At 39.0% G+C, this 19,245-nt stretch overlaps 1 protein-coding gene across 1 annotated transcript; it reads left to right on the top strand.

Moving 5' to 3' along the window:
- Positions 1-1,642: 1,642 nt before the first annotated feature.
- On the top strand, positions 1,643-15,625 carry LOC143589258 (uncharacterized). The gene is made up of 12 exons (XM_077070081.1): positions 1,643-1,787; positions 5,191-5,261; positions 5,400-5,456; positions 5,728-5,805; positions 12,578-12,631; positions 12,895-12,977; positions 13,135-13,234; positions 13,344-13,406; positions 14,148-14,375; positions 14,451-14,511; positions 15,414-15,544; positions 15,592-15,625. Exons 1-11 carry the CDS (start codon positions 1,643-1,645, stop codon positions 15,509-15,511), a joined length of 1,038 nt encoding a protein of 345 aa, XP_076926196.1. The 3' UTR covers positions 15,512-15,544; positions 15,592-15,625.
- The last annotated feature ends 3,620 nt before the right edge of the window (positions 15,626-19,245 follow it).

Genomic DNA, 19,245 nt, shown 5'->3' with positions numbered 1-19,245 from the left:
GTTTGTTGGCTGACCTTTAAAAAAAAAACTCAAAAGAATCGAAAAGCCTTACCCTTTCTTTAAACAACCTCAAATGTTATATGAACTGGAGCTGAGCATTGTCGGTCCTACTAAACAAAATGGAACATAAATGAGATGACAAGTTAGGTAGACTTATTGAACTTATAATATCAAACACCACAAACACCGTCTAAGACAAAAACCCTAAATTGAAAGCAACTGGAAAACACTAAAACCATTACCGAAAAATAATCCAATCAATCCATAGCCGCACTTCAGACATACTAAAGACAAACAAAAATTGTTAATTTAAGAAACACATAAATAAGATTTTGTGAATCGAACACAAACTGAACATGAAAAGTAACTATTACGTATAACTTCAGCCGTAACTTTTAATAACCGTAAGATAAGTTCAAAATCAGGTCAATCCAGAAACTTTCGATTCAATTTGGCATCATTGCTTTTCTGAAATGTACCTGCTCTACAAAAGAAACAATAAAATTAGGTCAATCAACTCAAGTCGCCTTCTAGACGACCTGAAATGGTAGTTCCTTGGCGAAAGACAATGAAACAACTGTCGCGGGTAGGATGGTGGCCAAAGGATTTCATTTGCAAATCAAAAAGAGAAGTGAAAGCACACATATCTTTGTAATTGTATATACAATACATAAACAACCACCATGGCCAAAGTCTGCCACAACACCGATGTTGTACCCACCGCGGTAACCATCGCCACCACACCACCGTCACCAAGAGTCCGGAAATCGAACCCGGCAACAGTGACGATGGCAAGGAAGACAGAGCGTAGTGAAGACAGTGGAAAAGCAACATTGAGGTGGAGGGTTTCTCCAAGAGACAGATGAGCGGTGACCGAATAAAAGTTTGGAGAGAGAGAGAGAGAGAGAGTGGCTATTAAGTGGAAGCAGAAGAGGAGAACAAAGGAGATACGTGGAAAGCTAAAACACACCTGTCACATTATAGAGAAAGAAAGAAAAGAGAAACAAAATTTAACGCAAGACTTACAACATTCAAAGCCAAAGTTTAGTTGAAATTGTAATATCACGAATAATTTACTTAATTTTTTTAGAGTAAATTTTCCACCCATTTTTTCATTCATTTAACTTTAAATGAACACAAATACAAGCAATTAATTAAACATTTATTTGTGTTCATGTTTGTTCTTTTAAAAAGTTAACATGCTCGTGTTTATTAATATTCGTTTGTTTAAGGTCTAAACGAATAGTTCATGAACATAAATGAACACACTTAAATAAACACAAATGAACTAATATAAAACCATTAAGTAGATAAATCATCCAAATAATATTTAATTATATTTTTAGTATATAAACAAACATAAACGAACATAAATTAACAAATGTTCACGAATATAAATAAACGGACGAAACATGTGTTCATGCTCGTTCATTTAATTATACCAACACAATCTTTTTGCTCAAATTGGTTTGTTTATTAAATAAATAAACATAAAAAACTTCTCGCCTAAAATCCATAAACAGTTGACCGAATGTTCGGTTCATTTCTCCGAAAACATAGCTATTAATGTGTATATACCAAACACTCCCTTAAAACATTTCTAAAACCCTTGAAAAGATAAAACCCTGGCGAATGTTAAACAATGACCGGCGACGATCAACCACCGCCTAACAACTCGCCGGAAAGCCTCCCTCAACGTCCATTCAAGATCCTCAAATACACCGACGAAGAACATGAAACAATGGTTCAAAACCCTATTCAGAGGTACTTTATTGCAATTGAGTACTGTCGAAGCACGAAATGAATCTTACCTGATCTATGACGATGTTTCCACGGATTTTCGAGATGAACGAACCACGTCTTAATCTTCTTCTTCTGCGGCAGCGCCGGTGACCTGCAGTGTTGAGACCTGCAATGGTTTCGGGGGTGTGGAGGTGACTGCTAAGATATCTTGAGGATTTCTTGTTCACAGACACAAAAAGGTGGTGGTGGCTCTTATTGAGCATGACCTCTAATAAGGAGGTGGAGATCTCCTTATATAGAGAGTCTCATGGCCACCATCATGGTACCCTAATGGGCCTAGCCCAATTAGGGTTACCTCCACAAAACCCCCTCAGCCCAATAACATTGTATTAGTCCATGTAATAAAATAAGCCAAACATAATAGATTTAGGGTCGTAGAACCGGGTTTTAGTACCATACCCCTACAAGCCCCCCAAGTCCAGTGTTGCTCCTGGGCGCGCAAGCGTCTAGGTGGAGCGCTGGACTTTATAAGGTGTGAGGCGGTTTTTTCCCTTTTCTTTGGCCTTGTCTTTATTGTCTGAGTTTTGGGAGGTTTTCCCCATGATGGTGACAAGCTGTAAAAATAATGAAGCCTGCGCGTGAGGCGGCTTACGAGATGTAATAAGAGAGCCTGCGCGAGAGGCGACTTGCGAGCTATGAGAATAATAATGCCTGCGCGCGAGTGGCGTCTTACGAGCTGAGAATGATATAGCCTGCACGTGAGGCGCCTTACGAGCTATGAGAATAGTAAAGCCCGCGCGCGAGAGGCGTCTTATGAGCTTTGAGAATAATAATTAAGCTGGCGCGCGGGGCGACTTACGAGCTGAGAATAATAAAGCCTGCGCGCGAGGGGCGTCTTACGAGCTGAGAATAATAAAGCCTGCGCGCGAGAGGCGTCTTACGAGCTGTAGCATAATAAAGCCTGCGCGTGAGGCGTCTTACGAGCTAAGAATAATAAAGCCTGCGCGCGAGAGGCGTCTTATGAGCTTTGAGAATAATAATTAAGCTGGCGCGCGGGGCGACTTACGAGCTGAGAATAATAAAGCCTGCGCGCGAGGGGCGTCTTACGAGCTGTAGCATAATAAAACCTGCGCGTGAGGCGTCTTACGAGCTAAGAATAATAAAGCCTGTGCGCGAGAGGCGTCTTACGAGCTGTAGCATAGTAAAGCCTGCGCGTGAGGCGTCTTACGAGCTAAGAATAATAAAGCCTGCGCGCGAGAGGCGTCTTATGAGCTTTGAGAATAATAATGCCTGCGCGCGAGAGGCGACTTACGAGCTAAGAATAATAAAGCCTGCGCGCGAGAGGCGTCTTATGAGCTTTGAGAATAATAATTAAGCTGGCGCGCGGGGCGACTTACGAGCTGAGAATAATAAAGCCTGCGCGCGAGGGGCGTCTTACGAGCTGTAGCATAATAAAGCCTGCGCGTGAGGCGTCTTACGAGCTAAGAATAATAAAGCCTGCGCGCGAGAGGCGTCTTACGAGCTGTAGCATAGTAAAGCCTGCGCGTGAGGCGTCTTACGAGCTATAGCATAATAAAGCCTGCGCGTGAGGCGTCTTACGAGCTAAGAATAATAAAGCCTGCGCGCGAGAGGCGTCTTATGAGCTTTGAAAATAATAATTGAGCTGGCGCGTGAGGCGACTTACGAGCTGTGAAAGTAATAAAGCTTGCGCGCGAGAGGCGTCTTATGAGCTTTGAGAATAATAATTGAGCTGGCGCTTGAGGCGACTTACGAGCTGTGAAAGTAATAAAGCTTGCGCGCGAGAGGCGTCTTATGAGCTTTGAGAATAATAATTGAGCTGGCGCGTGAAGCGACTTACGAGCTGTGAATAATAAAGCCTGCGCGCGAGGGGCGTCTTACGAGCTGTAGCATAATAAAGCCTGCGCGTGAGGCGTCTTACGAGCTAAGAATAATAAAGCCTGCGCGCGAGAGGCGTCTTACGAGCTGTAGCATAGTAAAGCCTGCGCGTGAGGCGTCTTACGAGCTGTAGCATAGTAAAGCCTGCGCGTGAGGCGTCTTACGAGCTATAGCATAGTAAAGCCTGCGCGTGAGGCGTTTTACGAGCTATAGCATAATAAAGCCTGCGCGTGAGGCGTCTTACGAGCTAAGAATAATAAAGCCTGCGCGCGAGAGGCGTCTTATGAGCTTTGAGAATAATAATTGAGCTGGCGCGTGAGGCGACTTACGAGCTGTGAAAGTAATAAAGCTTGCGCGCGAGAGGCGTCTTATGAGCTTTGAGAATAATAATTGAGCTGGCGCGTGAGGCGACTTACGAGCTGTGAAAGTAATAAAGCTTGCGCGCGAGAGGCGTCTTATGAGCTTTGAGAATAATAATTAAGCTGGCGCGTGAAGCGACTTACGAGCTGTGAAAGTAATAAAGCTTGCGCGCGAGAGGCGTCTTATGAGCTTTGAGAATAATAATTGAGCTGTGTGAAAAAAAAGCCTGCGCGTGAGGCGACTTACGGGCTGTAAGAATAACAACAGCTTGCGCGCGAGGCGTCTTATGAGCTGTGTGAATAATAAAGCCTGCGCGTGAGGCGACTTACGGGCTGTAAGAATAATAACAGCTTGCGCGCGAGGCGTCTTATGAGCTGTGTGAATAATAAAAGCCTGCGCGTGAGGCGACTTACGGGCTGTAAGAATAATAACAGCTTGCGCGCGAGGCGTCTTATGAGCTGTGTGAATAATAAAGCCTGCGCGTGAGGCGACTTACGGGCTGTAAGAATAACAACAGCTTGCGCGCGAGGCGTCTTATGAGCTGTGTGAATAATAAAGCCTGCGCGTGAGGCGACTTACGAGCTACTTTATGTCCCGCGCCACGTGCAGATGTTGCATGCGCGTGCGCGTAGACTTTGGTTTTGTGTTATGCGCCACGCGCAGATGTTGCGTGCGCGTGCGTGTAGACTGTGACATGTGTGAGCATGTGATTCGTAAGCATGTGTAATAGGCGTGAGCATATGTGATGCGTGAGCATATGGTATGAGGATTCCCAACCCTTAAGTTTGGCGCGTAGCCATATGGGATATTATGAGGATTCCAAAACCTTGAAGTTTGGCGCGTAGCCATATGGGATATTATGAGGATTCCCAACCTTGAAGTTTGGCGCGTAGCCATATGGGATATTAGGAGGATTCCCAACCTTGGCGCGTAGCCATATGGGATATTAGGAGGATTCCCAACCTTTGCGCGTAGCCATATGGGATATTAGGAGGATTCCCAACCTTGAAGTTTGGCGCGTAGCCATATGGGATATTATGAGGATTCCCAACCTTGAAGTTTGGCGCGTAGCCATATGGGATATTAGAAGGATTCCCAACCTTGGCGCGTAGCCATATGGGATATTAGGAGGATTCCCAACCTTGGCGCGTAGCCATATGGGATATTAGGATTCCCAACCTTGGCGCGTAGCCATTGGAACTCGATTCTCTGGTGCTCAACAACAAGCCGCTAATTGCCGGACCGTTGTAGGTGCTCTTCAGGTAATTAATTAATTCACTTCTTTTTAGCTTTATGTTTATTATCATTATTATTATTATTATTATTATTATTATTATTATTATTATTTCGTTGAGATTAATATGAGTTGTTAATAATTATTATTGTTATCAATGACTTAGAGCGCGTTTCACAAGTTCATTGGGCAGCCGGTTTCGATATTCTGCTCGAGTCGGACTGTAATTTAGATTCATCTGGTTTATATATCTTCTTCACTGTGTTGTAAAATTCTGTATTAGTCACTGATCAGTCGTTAATCGGCTAACCGCACTCGGTAATAAGTAGCCGGTCAAAGGCAGCCCAAATCTGCCCGAATCTTTCAACTTTCTGTCAACATCTTTGAAGTATTTAACAAAATTATACCTTATTAATCAAATCCGCTTTATAAGTTACCTAGCCAGTTCTACAACACTGCTTCTTCATTTTGGTCTGATATTTCAAGTTATGCAGGATGCAGGAGTACATGCTTTATCAAATTTTTGTCATGTAGATGTAGAACGAATAAGCAAAAGGAAACCTGGTGAAGTGGTAAGTTGCATATAAAGTTGGATTTTTTTCTGTGCATCTGACATATTTTAATGTTATCAGGGTAGGATATATTGTTGAATATGGTAGTGTGACTATGCTAGGGTTTTCTTGCCTAGCAAAGAGTGATGAAATTTGACTGTAGTTAGCTTGGTTCATTTTTTGACATCAGTATCTATTTCTGTGCTTGTCTATATAACCTTTCGAGGTTCAGTAAAGACAGCGTGAATGAAAATTTATTAAATGGTTGCTCATAGTAAGCGAATAAGCGATGTATGCAATGATAGTCGTCTTTGAAGTCAAACCATATGTCTCTCACATCATCTCACATGCTTTGTAATCAAGTCTTACCTTTTTTGAACCGCTCATTTGGGTAATGGCTACCTTGGTTTTAATATGCGCGTGCGCTCCGATGCATATTGAGCCAAAGAGCTGATGCGCGATGAACAAGCATGATGTACGTGTGTGTTACAAGCCAAACAGAAGAACTCAACCCAAAAGACTAGTCTGATAGGTGAGGGAACCCATTTGGCTTATAAACCACACATTAGTTGCCCATACAACCGATGTGGGACAAGTCCCATACCTTGCAATGGTTTCAGTCCATAACAACACACCCTCCTTAAGGGCCAACTTGATACGATCCAAACGAGTAGAAAGAGAAGAAGCTAGGGGAGAAGAGGAAATTTTCTATTCAATTGGATAACACGTGAATTACAGACTGGAACAGAATATAACAACCAAACAAGACAAGTACACAATTGACCCTCTAACTATTGACTAATACCAAACTAGTCCTTATTCTTTTAGTACTCAACTATTACACATCAATACTCCCTCCTTAAGCACGACTTACCTCAAGGAGTAAAATCTGGGAACCTCAACTGCAAGTCATCTATAAATTCCCAAGTAGCATCATCCATATCTTTACCCTGCCATTTAACCAACACACTTAGAGTAGCCCGATGACCACACTGCAACATCCTTCGATCAATGATCGCTTCAGGTAACAAATGGAACCGGGAATCAGCAGGAACCGGAACCACAGTGGTGGGAGGCCCAACAGCCTGTTTAAGAAGAGACACGTGGAAAACAGGATGGATCTTCACATCAGAAGGCAAATCCAGTTTATAAGCAACCTTCCCAATCTTTTCAAGAATCAAATAGGGCCCAAAGTATTTGGGAGTGAGCTTGGAATGCTTATGCAAACGACCAGTGCTCTGCATATATGGCTGTAACTTCAAATAGGCCCAAGAACCAATCACAAATTCCCTCTCACTTCTATGTTTATCAGCTTGCTGCTTCATGCGGTTTTGAGCTTTTAACAAAGTAGCTCGCAACAGCTTGATAGTTTCTTCACAATCACTCATAAGATCATCAACAGATGCCACCAATGAATCTTTTGGAACATAAGGAACATGTAAGGGGGGTGGATACCCATACAAGGCCTGAAATGGTGTCATCTTTAAGGAAGAGTGAAAGAAGGTATTATACCACCATTCTGCCAATGCCAACAATCTGGCCCAAATACTTGGCCTATCCACCACCATACACCGAAGATACCCTTCAATACAACGATTAACTATTTCAGTTTGCCCGTTTGTTTGAGGGTGGAAGGCAGTAGACAAAACAACACCAACTCCTTATAAAGCCATAAATTCCTTCCAGAACCCGCTGACAAAAATAGGATCTTTATCCGAAACTATACTCACTGGACAACCATGTAGTTTATACACAGTGTCTAGGAAGAGTTGAGCTACATCCTTGGCAGAATAAGGATGACTCAAGGCAGCCAAATGACAGTACTTAGTCAACCGATCCACCACTACAAATATAGTGTCCTTGCCTTGTGACTTTGGTAAACCACCCACAAAATCCATGGAGATATCAGAGAATACCCACTTAGGAATAGTTAATGGTTGTAACAACCCTGAGTGACCTCCCAAAGCAGATTCATGAAACAACAGAACTATTTCCACCCTTAAAGCTTCCTGATTTCCCACCACCAATTTAGACTTCCTTTTAAGCAAGTGGCCATCCCAAGTGAAATGTTTAACATGTTCACCCCTTGCAAGCTTATCAACAATAGCTTGCATATCAATATCACTCACTAAGCTATCTTGCAACTTTTGTAATAACAAAGGCTCCAAGGTAGAAATAGTGATGTTGAATAGAGTTGACCCTTGCACTCTAGACAAGGCATCAGCTACTAAGTTCTCCTTACCCTGTTTGTATAAAATTTTATAGTCATAACACATTAGTTTGGCCAACCAAAAATGTGTTGTAAGGGTGCGGTGATCTTCTGATCCATAAGATACTTCAAGCTCTGCTGATCCGTTTTAATAATAAAACGACCTGCAATGAGGTAATAATGCCATTGTTTCACAGCAAAAAGAATAGCTAACAATTCCTTTTCGTAAATTGATAAGGTTTGTTGCTTAGGTGAAAGTGTGTTACTTATGTAGGCCAAAGGATGTGAATCTTGCATGAGAACAGCTTCGATACCTTTAGCAGAAGCATTAGTCTCGATGACAAAAGTTTTGTCAAAATTTGGAAGACCAAGTACAGGTGCTGTAGATAGAGCCAACTTCAAACTATCAAATGCTTGTTATGCTAACTCACTCCACTTGAAAGCATCCTTCTTAAGCAGATCGGTGAGTGGTCTAGCTATGGTTCCAAAGGCTTTTATGAACCTTCTATAATACCCAGCCAGGCCCAAAAAACCCCTGACTTGTTTCAGATTTAGAGGTGGAGGCCAATTCACAGCAGCATCAATCTTCTTTGGATCTGTACTTACCCCTGCACCGGAAATTATGTGCCCCAAATATTCAACTGCTTGGCCCCCAAACGTACATTTAGAACTCTTAGCAAACAACTGATTGTCTCTTAACAATTTCAAAACTTGCTCAAGATCCTTCTTATGTTGTTCCACATCCTTGCTATAAACAAGGATGTCATCAAAGAACACTAAAACACATTTCCTTAAAAGTGGTTCGAACACATGATTCATCAGGGCTTGGAAGGTGGCAGGGGCATTCATAAGACCAAAAGGCATTACTAAAAATTCATAATGGCCCTCATGTGTTCGGAATGCTGTTTTATGAATATCATCTTCACACATCCTCACTTGGTGATAACCGGATCTCAAATCCAACTTAGAGAAAATAGAGGAATCACCCAACTCATCTAAAAGCTCCTCTATTAAAGGTATTGGAAACTTATCCTCAACAGTCGCCTCATTCAATCTCCTATAGTCAACACATGCGCCATTGACCATCTTTTTTCTTAACAAGGACCACAGGGGCCGCAAGCTCACTGCAACTATCCCTAATCACTCCTGCCTCTTTCAATTCCATCGTCATTTTTTCTATTATATCTTTTTGTAATGTGGGGTAGCGGTAAGGCCTTTGACAAAATAGACTATGATTCCCCTCTTTCAAGGGAATCTTATGATCAAATGACCTAGAAGGTGGCAATGAAACAGGTAATGCAAACACATCTTCATACTTCTTAAGAAGATAATCAAACACCTGTAACTGATCTGTTTGAAGTATCTTAGAGCTAGGGACAAAATGTTCATCAGGATCATGAATTAACTGCATACTGAATAATTGTGTTGAGGACAATTGTGCACGCTTGTGCAACATTTTTCCCATAACTTCAGCAGTGCACAGTGAAAATTTATTATTTTCTAATCCCTTAATCTCATAAACTTGCCCATTGATACTAAATTTCATAGTCATTTCATTAAAATTCCACAATATATCATTGAGCAATAGCAACCATTGAATTCCCAGAATCATATCATAGTTTGTCAAGGGAATGAGTAATACCTCAGCTGTATACCACTTACCTTGCATGCTCCATTGAAAATCGGGACATTTCTGGTTGCAACTCAACTGTTTACCATCAGCAATAGTCACCTTCATACCCTTAACCTCTTGCATCTGACACTGCAATTTCTTTGCCAAATCAACATCTATAAAGTTGTGAGTAGAGCCAGAATCAATGAGGATGTATAACTGCGTTGTACCCATTGATCCTTGCACTCTCATTGTGGCAAACGAAGGAATGCCCATAATAGCATTCAAAGATATCAATGGCTCTTGATTCTCTCCAAAATCCTCCTCTTCGTAACTACCATCCTCATCCACCTCAACTATAAACAACTGTTTCTTCTTACATCTATGTCCTGGTACAAATTTCTCGGTGCACCAAAAGCATTCAGCCTTCTCTCTTTTCTGTTCCAACTCCTTACTAGATAACCTTCTAGTGTTACTATTAGAGCTACTGGAAGCAGGTGTAGCAGAACCTATAGCTTTCAATGGCAAAGGAGCAGGTAACAGAGGTAATTTGCTAGCATTCTTAGGTCCCAATGCCTTAGAATCGTTCCACTTATTACCACTAGAATAGCTAGGTTTATTTGACCAGCTCTTAAAATCAAAACTGCCAAGCTTATCAAAGAAAGCAATCATATTCATGTTTTGAATTCTAGCTAAACCGAATGCTTTGTGTAAGGTCCTAGGCTTAAACATCTTAACCGAACATTTAATCTCTGGTTTTAAGCCTTTAATGAACAAACTAACAGCATATTCTTCAGGAATTGTTACCTTGTTGAGCAATCTATCAAAATTTGTACAGTAATCTTCCAGTTCACCATCCTGGTAAAGTGAAGCTAAATTCTCCATAGCATCCTCAAACATGGCGTTTGAGAACCTACTAGTTACAGATCTGACATACTCTGGCCATGGGTACTCTGCCACTGTCCGACCGCTCGATCTCAAGTGTGACTGATGCCACTGTAATGCATCTCCATCCAAATGATTACACTATAACGGAGTTTCAGATTCTCAGGTGTTTCATCAATTGCGAAGAAGTGCTCGCAATGATAGATCCATCCTTCAACATCGGTACCATTGAAACTAAGGAAATCGATCTTACCGAGCCTCATAGATCTGAAATTCGTCCTTTCCGCGTCGAACGATTGATTAACTCTGCTCGATGAGGCGTTGTCCAGAGTAGTCTGTTGCGAAGTCATTGCTGTAATCGCAGCAGTCAATTCCACTTGCTGCTTCATCATTGCTTCCATCATAGATCTTAGATCTACAATTGCCTTGTCATGAGCCTTCAGTGTGGAATCAACTTCCCGATTCTGAATCGACATAATCAGCGGAACAAGCTCCGAGAACCGATAGCTCTGATACCAATGTTACAAGCCAAACAGAAGAACTCAACCCAAAAGACTAGTCTGATAGGTGAGGGAACCCATTTGGCTTATAAACCCCACATTAGTTGCCCATACAACCGATGTGGGACAAGTCCCATACTTGCAATGGTTTCAGTCCGTAACAATACACCCTCCTTAAGGACCAACATCCTCGTTGGTCACAGCCACGTTGGTCACGGCTGGCTCACTCCGTGGGCCACCACTCCGAGTCCTCGTTGGTCACGGCCATGTTGGTCACGGCTGACTTCCCTCAGGCCACCATACCGCGGGCCACAACTCCGAGGTTGGCTCTGATACCAATGTTACAAGCCAAACAGAATAACTCAACACAAAAGACTAGTCTGATAGGTGAGGGAACCCATTTGGCTTATAAACTCCACATTAGTTGCCCATACAACCGATGTGGGACAAGTCCCATACCTTGCAATGGTTTCAGTCCGTAACAGTGTGGCGTTTGTTATTAAAAAATACCCAAAAAAAATATTTATAGATAATACTCTAATTTGTTAACTTTTAAATACTAAAATAAGAGGTTAAAATAAATAAATTAAAAAAGAAAAGCTATACTACCACCAAGGAAGGTTATGCATAACAAAAATTAGTCTTTAACTCTATGTGTACAAGTAGTTTATGCCATAGTTACCTAAATCGTGGTTCGCTCCGGTACGGGTATGCAATTCGCTCAAGGTGATGTATTTGGTATGGAAGGAGGTAGGTTCATTTCGGTACGAACCGGTACGGTGTACCACGGTATCCGGTACGGTGTACCCAATTTAAAACAAAAATTACCAAAATACATAATTACCAAAACATTAATTTCATGACAGATATCAAATGCCATACCCAAAACTAAAATTCCATAGCATATTATGCAAAAACAGTATCCATAATTCCATAACAGATTATAAAGTTATAATATTATACATAATTCCATAATTAAATAATTCCATTATTTATATAATATTAATTTTCCAATTAAATGGTTCCAATTTATATAATATTTATTTAATTAAATAATTCCATTATCCTAATCGATCGGGAACACTAAAAAATCGATCGGAACGCTAAAAAGTAGATCCGATTGCCGAATTTTACATCACCAGAAACATGATTTCATTATCGTATTGATCGGCTAAATTTCCGAATTGGGTCGACGTACCATCGGAATTGGTACGCGATTTCATGAGCGTTCGGTACGCTAGCGTATTGTGCTTCGGCACACTCCGTTCCAATACGCAATTCGCACCTCATGGAGCGTCTTTGGTAACTCTGGTCTATGCATAAGGTACACGTAATCTATGCAGGACATCACGTTAACTTGGAAACGCACGCATCAGACTGCATCGAGCACATCACACATTATGCAACTTAGAGTGCGTGATCCTCGCATCAGGGGATCGCAGCACGTCGCGACACCTGATGTGATCTCATCAGCGCATAATACATTTTAAAACCAAGATAGTTACTTTCTTTTACTTCATCAGGCAACTAATATTTATTACCTGTGCTTTATAAATATTCATATCCCATCTTTTCATTAATGTGCAGTTGCCACCTCATGAACCTTCTGTGGTCAAGAAAGCTGTTAACCATTTCTTACAGGTATGGTTTAAATGCTCTTGTGATTTTCACCTCCATTTTTTTTAATAAATATATAATCATAAAAACCATTTTTAAGAAAAAGGTTTCTCTTAATATGTGCCTACAAGGCATGCATATAAAAAACACTAAATCAGTACCATGTTCAGAATGTTGATATCAGCATCATTTTATAAGATCAGTCTCTTTTATCATCTTCAAGAGCAGTATCGGTTTTAAGGTGTTTACATTAATCCTGAGATGTTTCTTGAATTCTTTTGAGACAGAAGAATGAAGGTGATATTATGATTACTGATGTTCGATGTGTTGCGCCTGATTTTCATGCTAGATATAAAGCTCAAGAGAGAACGTAGGTATCACTGTAAACCTTTTTTGTCACACTTAACACTGTAGTGTAGTCATATATATTTGTGTCTGCATTTTCTTTTAGTAAGTTATTAATAGTTTTGTGCTCATTTTACATTGATGTCATTGTTTAAATATGCTTAGTGTGCATGTTAATGCAGTTACTTCTACCGGCTGCTATCAGGTCCAGAACATATATCAACATTTGAGAAAGATAGGGCATGGCATGTACATGAGGAGTTAGATCTTCAAGCAATGCAGGTTGGTTGATATTTAATATGTTGTTAGTGAACTATGAGATGCATTGTTCATGTTAATTTGGAAATTAATTGCAACTTCTTTTGATTTCTGATTCATGTTGTTTTTAAAGGAAGCTTGCAAGGTTCTTGTGGGACTTCATGATTTCAGTTCTTTTCGAGCTTCTGGTTGTCAGGTTCTTGTCTTCTCTCAAATGAAATACTTAATAACGCTTTTTTTATATTTTTCTCTTTTTTCTGTATAAGAATGCCAAAGTAGTATGCTAGCTTGTGCTTATTTTGATCGTATGTAGTTGATTAAAGAAAAAAAAATATCTTCTTTGTGATCTTTTATTCCATATTTATGTTTTTGAGCTTACTGCTAAAAGTGAGTCCATAAAATTTCAAAACTGAAACCATGCTGTATTTATTTATTTGGGTGGGGGGGGGGGGGGTATTTAATTTATCAGTAAAGGCACTGCCTGTAATTTTTAATGTAATATACAAATCTCTCAAATCGATCCATTAATTTTAATTGGGTGTTTGATTTTTTGAAAAACGTTCAGTTTCGGATTTTACCATTTGGGCTTGAAGTTTTTGGGCTGAAAAAAGTTGACCCAATATAATGAATTTGGTCATAAATCTTTTTGTTAAATGTTAGTTAATTGAGTATCATAATTTGGGCCAAAACACTCATTAAATACTTATAAGTTACTTAAAATTCATAATAAAGATCTATAAATCTGGTTTGGTGTGGTTTTTTCGGTTTAATTACATCAACACCATAACTGCACCGAGAGTTCGGTTGTAACAAAAACATAAAACCAAACAGTCTGTTTTTGTTTGGGATTGGTTTTTTCGGTTTGATCTTTCATGCACCCTATTATATGAACCACTTGACACTGGTGTATGCTGATTTAATTTATGATGGTTGGCAGGCAAAATCACCAATTAGAACCTTAGACGAACTTAATGTTATTGAGGTTTTACCATCACCAGATTTCCCATCAACAATCGAGAGAGAGACACTAGATTTAAATGTTGATTTATTTTGTAAATCTAATCAAAATAAAGCCTTTGGGGAGGCGAGTCTAGGGTTTGGCATGAGGAGAAGGCATCGTTGCCTTGTGGTTACTGCGCGTGCACGCTCGTTTCTTTACCATCAGGTTAGCCTTATGCTTTAAGTGCATTTGAGTTCCTGCTAAAATGTACTAATTAACTTTATAAGTTGTTGAATACAGGTGAGACTTCTTGTTGGTGCTTTAAAATCTGTTGGCACTGGAGATCTAACAGTTTCAGATGGTAAGTATTTAGTGTCTTTTGTCAATTCGATCTATTTACTTATTAATTGGTTTATTCGGGCCATGTTGACTAGATGGGCCAAGTCAAATAAATGTATTTAAAATAGTGGCTAATGTGCTTAGTTTTACTACCTATTTACTCATTAATGGGTTGATTTAAGCTGTGTTTGATCTCCAATGGGTTAAATGGGCTAAGTCAAGAAAACATAGTAAAAAGAGAGGATGAACTGGCCAATTTGACGTGTTTACTTACTAAAGGCTATCTTTAATCTCAAAACACGTCAAACAGGCTAATTTAAGAAAAGTAGTAAAAAAAGAGATTAAGGGGCCATTTCGACCTATTACTTATTAATGGGTTGATTTGGGCTTTGTGTGATCTTGAAACAGGTTAACCAGGCCAAGTCAAGAAAATGTAGTGCAAAAAGAGAACAAATGGGCCAATTTGACCCATTTATTTATTTATTTATTTATTTATTTATTTTTCAATGGGTTTATTTGGGCTTTTGTGATCTCTAACGGGTTAAACAGGCCAAGTAAAAAAAAATGCTGTTAAGACAGGCTGAACGGGCCAATTCGACTTATTTACTTACTAATGTATTGATTTTGGCTTGGTCTGAACTCTAACGGGTTAAATGGGCCAAGTCAAAAAGTGTAGTTAATACAAAAGGGCTGAATGGGACAATTCGACTTATTTACTTTTGAATGGGTTGGTTTGGAACGGGCAAATGGGCCAAATCAAAAAGATGTCAAACAGGCCAGTTCAATCTAGTTACTAATTAATGGGTTGATTTGGCTATGTCTGATCCCTAACGGGTTACACGGGCCAAGTCAAATGGTTTGATCTGATACATTTTTTTTGAGTGTTTCACTTCTCTTTGAGCTTATGTGGGCATATCTTTTCAGTTGAACGCATCCTGGAAGCTAAGAATGTGACCGCTAATGGTCCAATTGCTCCTGCGTGTGGCTTGTACCTTGCGCGTGTCAAATATGATCTCCCATGATTGTTTCACCCGTCTGACATGATTCTTCTGTAAGTGAATTAGTAGCTTAACAAACCATATGCTGACTGTTGACCAACCAGTCTGATAAGGGAAGTTCAAATGAGAACCATTAAGTAATTAAGAACCACTTATTTTGACACCTTGAACATATTTTAATGGACATTTGAGATCATAACTATTTAAGGGTTCTCATTTGTACCATCCCCAAATATGATTTTGTTATTTATATATACTTTTTTGATCTTTTCGAAAGTGGTTCCATGAAAATAAACTAAGTTTTCTGCAGTTTAATGGGATTTGCATGTTGTAACATCTATGGATTTTTCTTGCAAAAAGGCTAGTCTTTTGTGCTCGTATTTAATAAAGTTCTCGTATTAATTTCATCGTTTACATTTATTAGTGTTGAATTATGTGTCATTTATTGAATAACATTATCTTTATATGCGTAATTATATGATCATATGTTCATTTCATCATAATTGTGCTTAATCATTAATATGACACGTTAGAACCAAAATGCCTAGATTAATATTTTATAACATGTAACAAAATATTTTGTTATCAAGCAAGGTGAGTTCATAGCCCCTTTTACATGGTTTTAAACGTTTTATACTTTGGGGTGGAAAACATGCATAATCAATTTGTTTCACATGCTATTTTATTCAAGCTTTATTTCATAATATTCGTTATGTGTGATCATTACAAGTGTATACTTAATCGCATATGCAACCATTAACTTGTTAAGCCTGTGGTAGTATGATGATAGATCTATTGGCCCGGTCCGCCCACGCATGCCTCGGGTAGAGGACTGTGTGTTCAGAATTCGACGATCGTTAAACATTAAACATAATAGTCTAATCATGGATTAGACGACTCGCTAAACGTGTCAAAGTTTTGGTTGTAATCACAAAAGTCTACAAGTAACTTAACACATGGAATGTTTTCAACATATTTAAAACCTGTGTTCTCACCAACTATTTTTAGTTGACACTTTCATATGTTTTTCAGGTGATGGAAATTAAGTTATGAAGATTCTTAAAGTTTCATATAGGGGATGAGTCAGACTTAGAAGTTTAATGAATAATTTGCTATGTCATGTTTTCTATTTAGATTGTGTTTTGTTTGAATAATATGTTTGTTTATTTTAATGAGTTTTTACATTTAATACCTAATCTATGCACGCCCCGGCGTTTCCGCCTTCAGCTTGGGGGTGTGTCACATGTGACAATGGATCGCGTACTATTGATAGTCTCTTGTGATGATTTATGAAGAAATGCTGGGTAAGTTAGATGGCTCTATTGTCGTAGATTTTACTTGAGTAAACTTTTTGTAGAATATAGAATGATGTTGCTTTTTATTATTATTTATTTGACATTTCAGTTGCGAAATCCATGGTTTTTGATATGTTTTTTTTTTTTTATAAATACTTCAAATTCATCCTAGAGCACGCTAGTGAGTGCTGGCCCATGGGTGTGGCTGGGTGGTCGACAGCCACAGGCCTAACCATCTGCTGGGCTCAAGATTTTTTTTTTAAAAAAAAATTGTATGTATTTTTATTAAAAAAAATATGTATATTTAATGTTTAAACACAAAAACATAACCACTTGCTTGGTCTAATTTAGGTTGTGGGTTCTACCCTCATCTGAGACATGCTTAATCTTTATTTTATATAAAAGTTTTTTACACAACCTAAATTATAACCAAGTAAGCCCATATAAAAATTAGACTATTTAAACCCAATAAAATACTTCTTTTACTTAAGACCCAAAAAAATTTTCGCCTTCGGCCCAAAAGTTTTTTTTTGCTTTTTCGGAGCCGGCCCTGACGCTAGTTTTTCCCATGCGTGTTTGAAAATATGTGTAAACATAGTCCGCACGTTTCATTTGCCACATTTATATTACAGACGATAATAAACCCGAACTTGATGGGAAAACCCGAAACCCGAAATATTTAGGACGGGTAATACCCGTCCTGTAAGTCCTGTGACGGATCTTTTAATGTGATATCAAGATACTTAATGATTAGGCGGAAACTAATCACCAAGCTGATTCTAAGTAACAAACAAGAACACACGTAAAACCAATGAACAAGCTTCAAAACACACGTATATTATACGTCGGGTGCTTAAACCCTTAACAACTTACGTGGGTGAGAATAACAATACATGAACGAAAAACCCTAATATCGTTAACATATATTCTATATATAGGCTACCAACTAGGTCCAAAACAGTCTAAAGCCCACCGAGATCAACAGATCTTGGTTTACATGCAAAAGCCCAAAACTAAATCCAATACTACAAAGCATAAACCACAAAATATGACCCTACATTCTCCCCCTTGGTTTATTGCTTGATTTCAGCCATTTTTTTTTTCAAAAATGCTAATCGTAAACGTCTAACATGCTTCTACACCTTCATTTCTTCTTTCCGGCGTATATACTGTGGCTTCTAAATAGACATTTGGAAGTTGAGCGCCTTATTTAGTGCCTTTATTCCGGTAATATTAACCACGGCTAGTAATCCAGCACAGGTCATGCTACTTGCCATTACAAGTAGATGTTCATGAGGTTGATTGATGAAAGCAGTAGAGGATCTTAGGTTCGATAGATTTAGGAACATTGAATATGATGTACTTTTGATCGAGCAAACAAAATTCCGATTAAAGTTTGAACGTGAGTCCCTTGAAATGTCGGCTGACCACGGAACTCTCTGATTGACCAAAAGATTTCGGTCAATCTCCATCAAGAACACATGCATATGACTCTTCATCTTCACCATTCTACCGATCATCATTGATGACCAAACTTGCATCTTTGTTTAACAACTCAAAAACAGTCAGTAACTTCAACAAGAAACCGAAGAAACACACCATAATCACAGATCGATTACGCCATTGTTACCTCAAAAACCGAAATACTCCATAGTCAAAAATAAATACTGGTTAATTATTACTTACCTTTCTCAATGATTCCTTCAAAAGAGCTTAGAAGAAAACATAAGGATGAAGATGAATGAATAAACAGTTATGATTTCGGAAGATCTTGAAAGATATTGGAAGTTGCAAATTTCAAAAATGATTAATAAGTTGCAATGAGTGCCTTTTAAGCTACCAGGTCACATCAACCTGTGCCGAGAACAGAAACTGACCGAGAACACATATGACCAAGAACAATTATTTTAAGCCGAGAACTCACGTCTGTTGGATCAAAAACATCCGTTGGACCAAAGGACAAGCAGTTTGTCAAGGATTCATGATAAAAAATAATCCCGATTAAAAATCAATTTCTTAAAGACATTTGTTTCGACATGAGTAAATATGAGGTAAAAAATAAAATAAAATTAGAATAAAAAACTAAACGAAAACAAAATTAATCTAACTATCCAGCCTTCAGAAAATTTAACATATATTGAGATCAAATTTCAGCTGTTTGAAAACAAGCAACCCTTTTTAAGAAAATATCCAAACATGAAATCATATTGATTAAGATACTTTCACAATGATCCATTTTCAGCATTATTTTGACATAGTGAAAAGGTTGATAGCAGGTATTTAGAAACTTAGTATGAATTTTATTGCGCCAGTGATATGATTAGATTCAATTAGGCATAAAGCTAATATGGACATCACTTATAGACCCATGACGTCCCTATCTCTTCTCAAAGCGTATTTGGCTTTCCCCAGATCACCCCAATTTGACTCCAACCCCCTAGTGCTTGATCAAAGAATTTTCTT

The sequence above is a fragment of the Bidens hawaiensis genome, unplaced genomic scaffold (genome assembly GCF_021521415.1).
Source record: "Bidens hawaiensis isolate Kalapana, Puna unplaced genomic scaffold, B.hawaiensis_p1.1 tig00037287_1, whole genome shotgun sequence".
NCBI lineage: Eukaryota > Viridiplantae > Streptophyta > Magnoliopsida > Asterales > Asteraceae > Bidens > Bidens hawaiensis.
This window is presented reverse-complemented; position numbering and strand designations above follow the sequence as displayed.

Bases quoted from the DNA above. Each gene is read 5' to 3' on its own strand.
- LOC143589258 (XM_077070081.1), top strand. From the start codon at position 1,643: ATGACCGGCGACGATCAACCACCGCCTAACAACTCGCCGGAAAGCCTC. The intron at 1,788-5,190 runs GTCGAAGCACGA...CTTGGCGCGTAG, and splicing joins CTTTATTGCAATTGAGTACT to CCATTGGAACTCGATTCTCT. The intron at 14,376-14,450 runs GTTAGCCTTATG...TGTTGAATACAG, and splicing joins GCTCGTTTCTTTACCATCAG to GTGAGACTTCTTGTTGGTGC.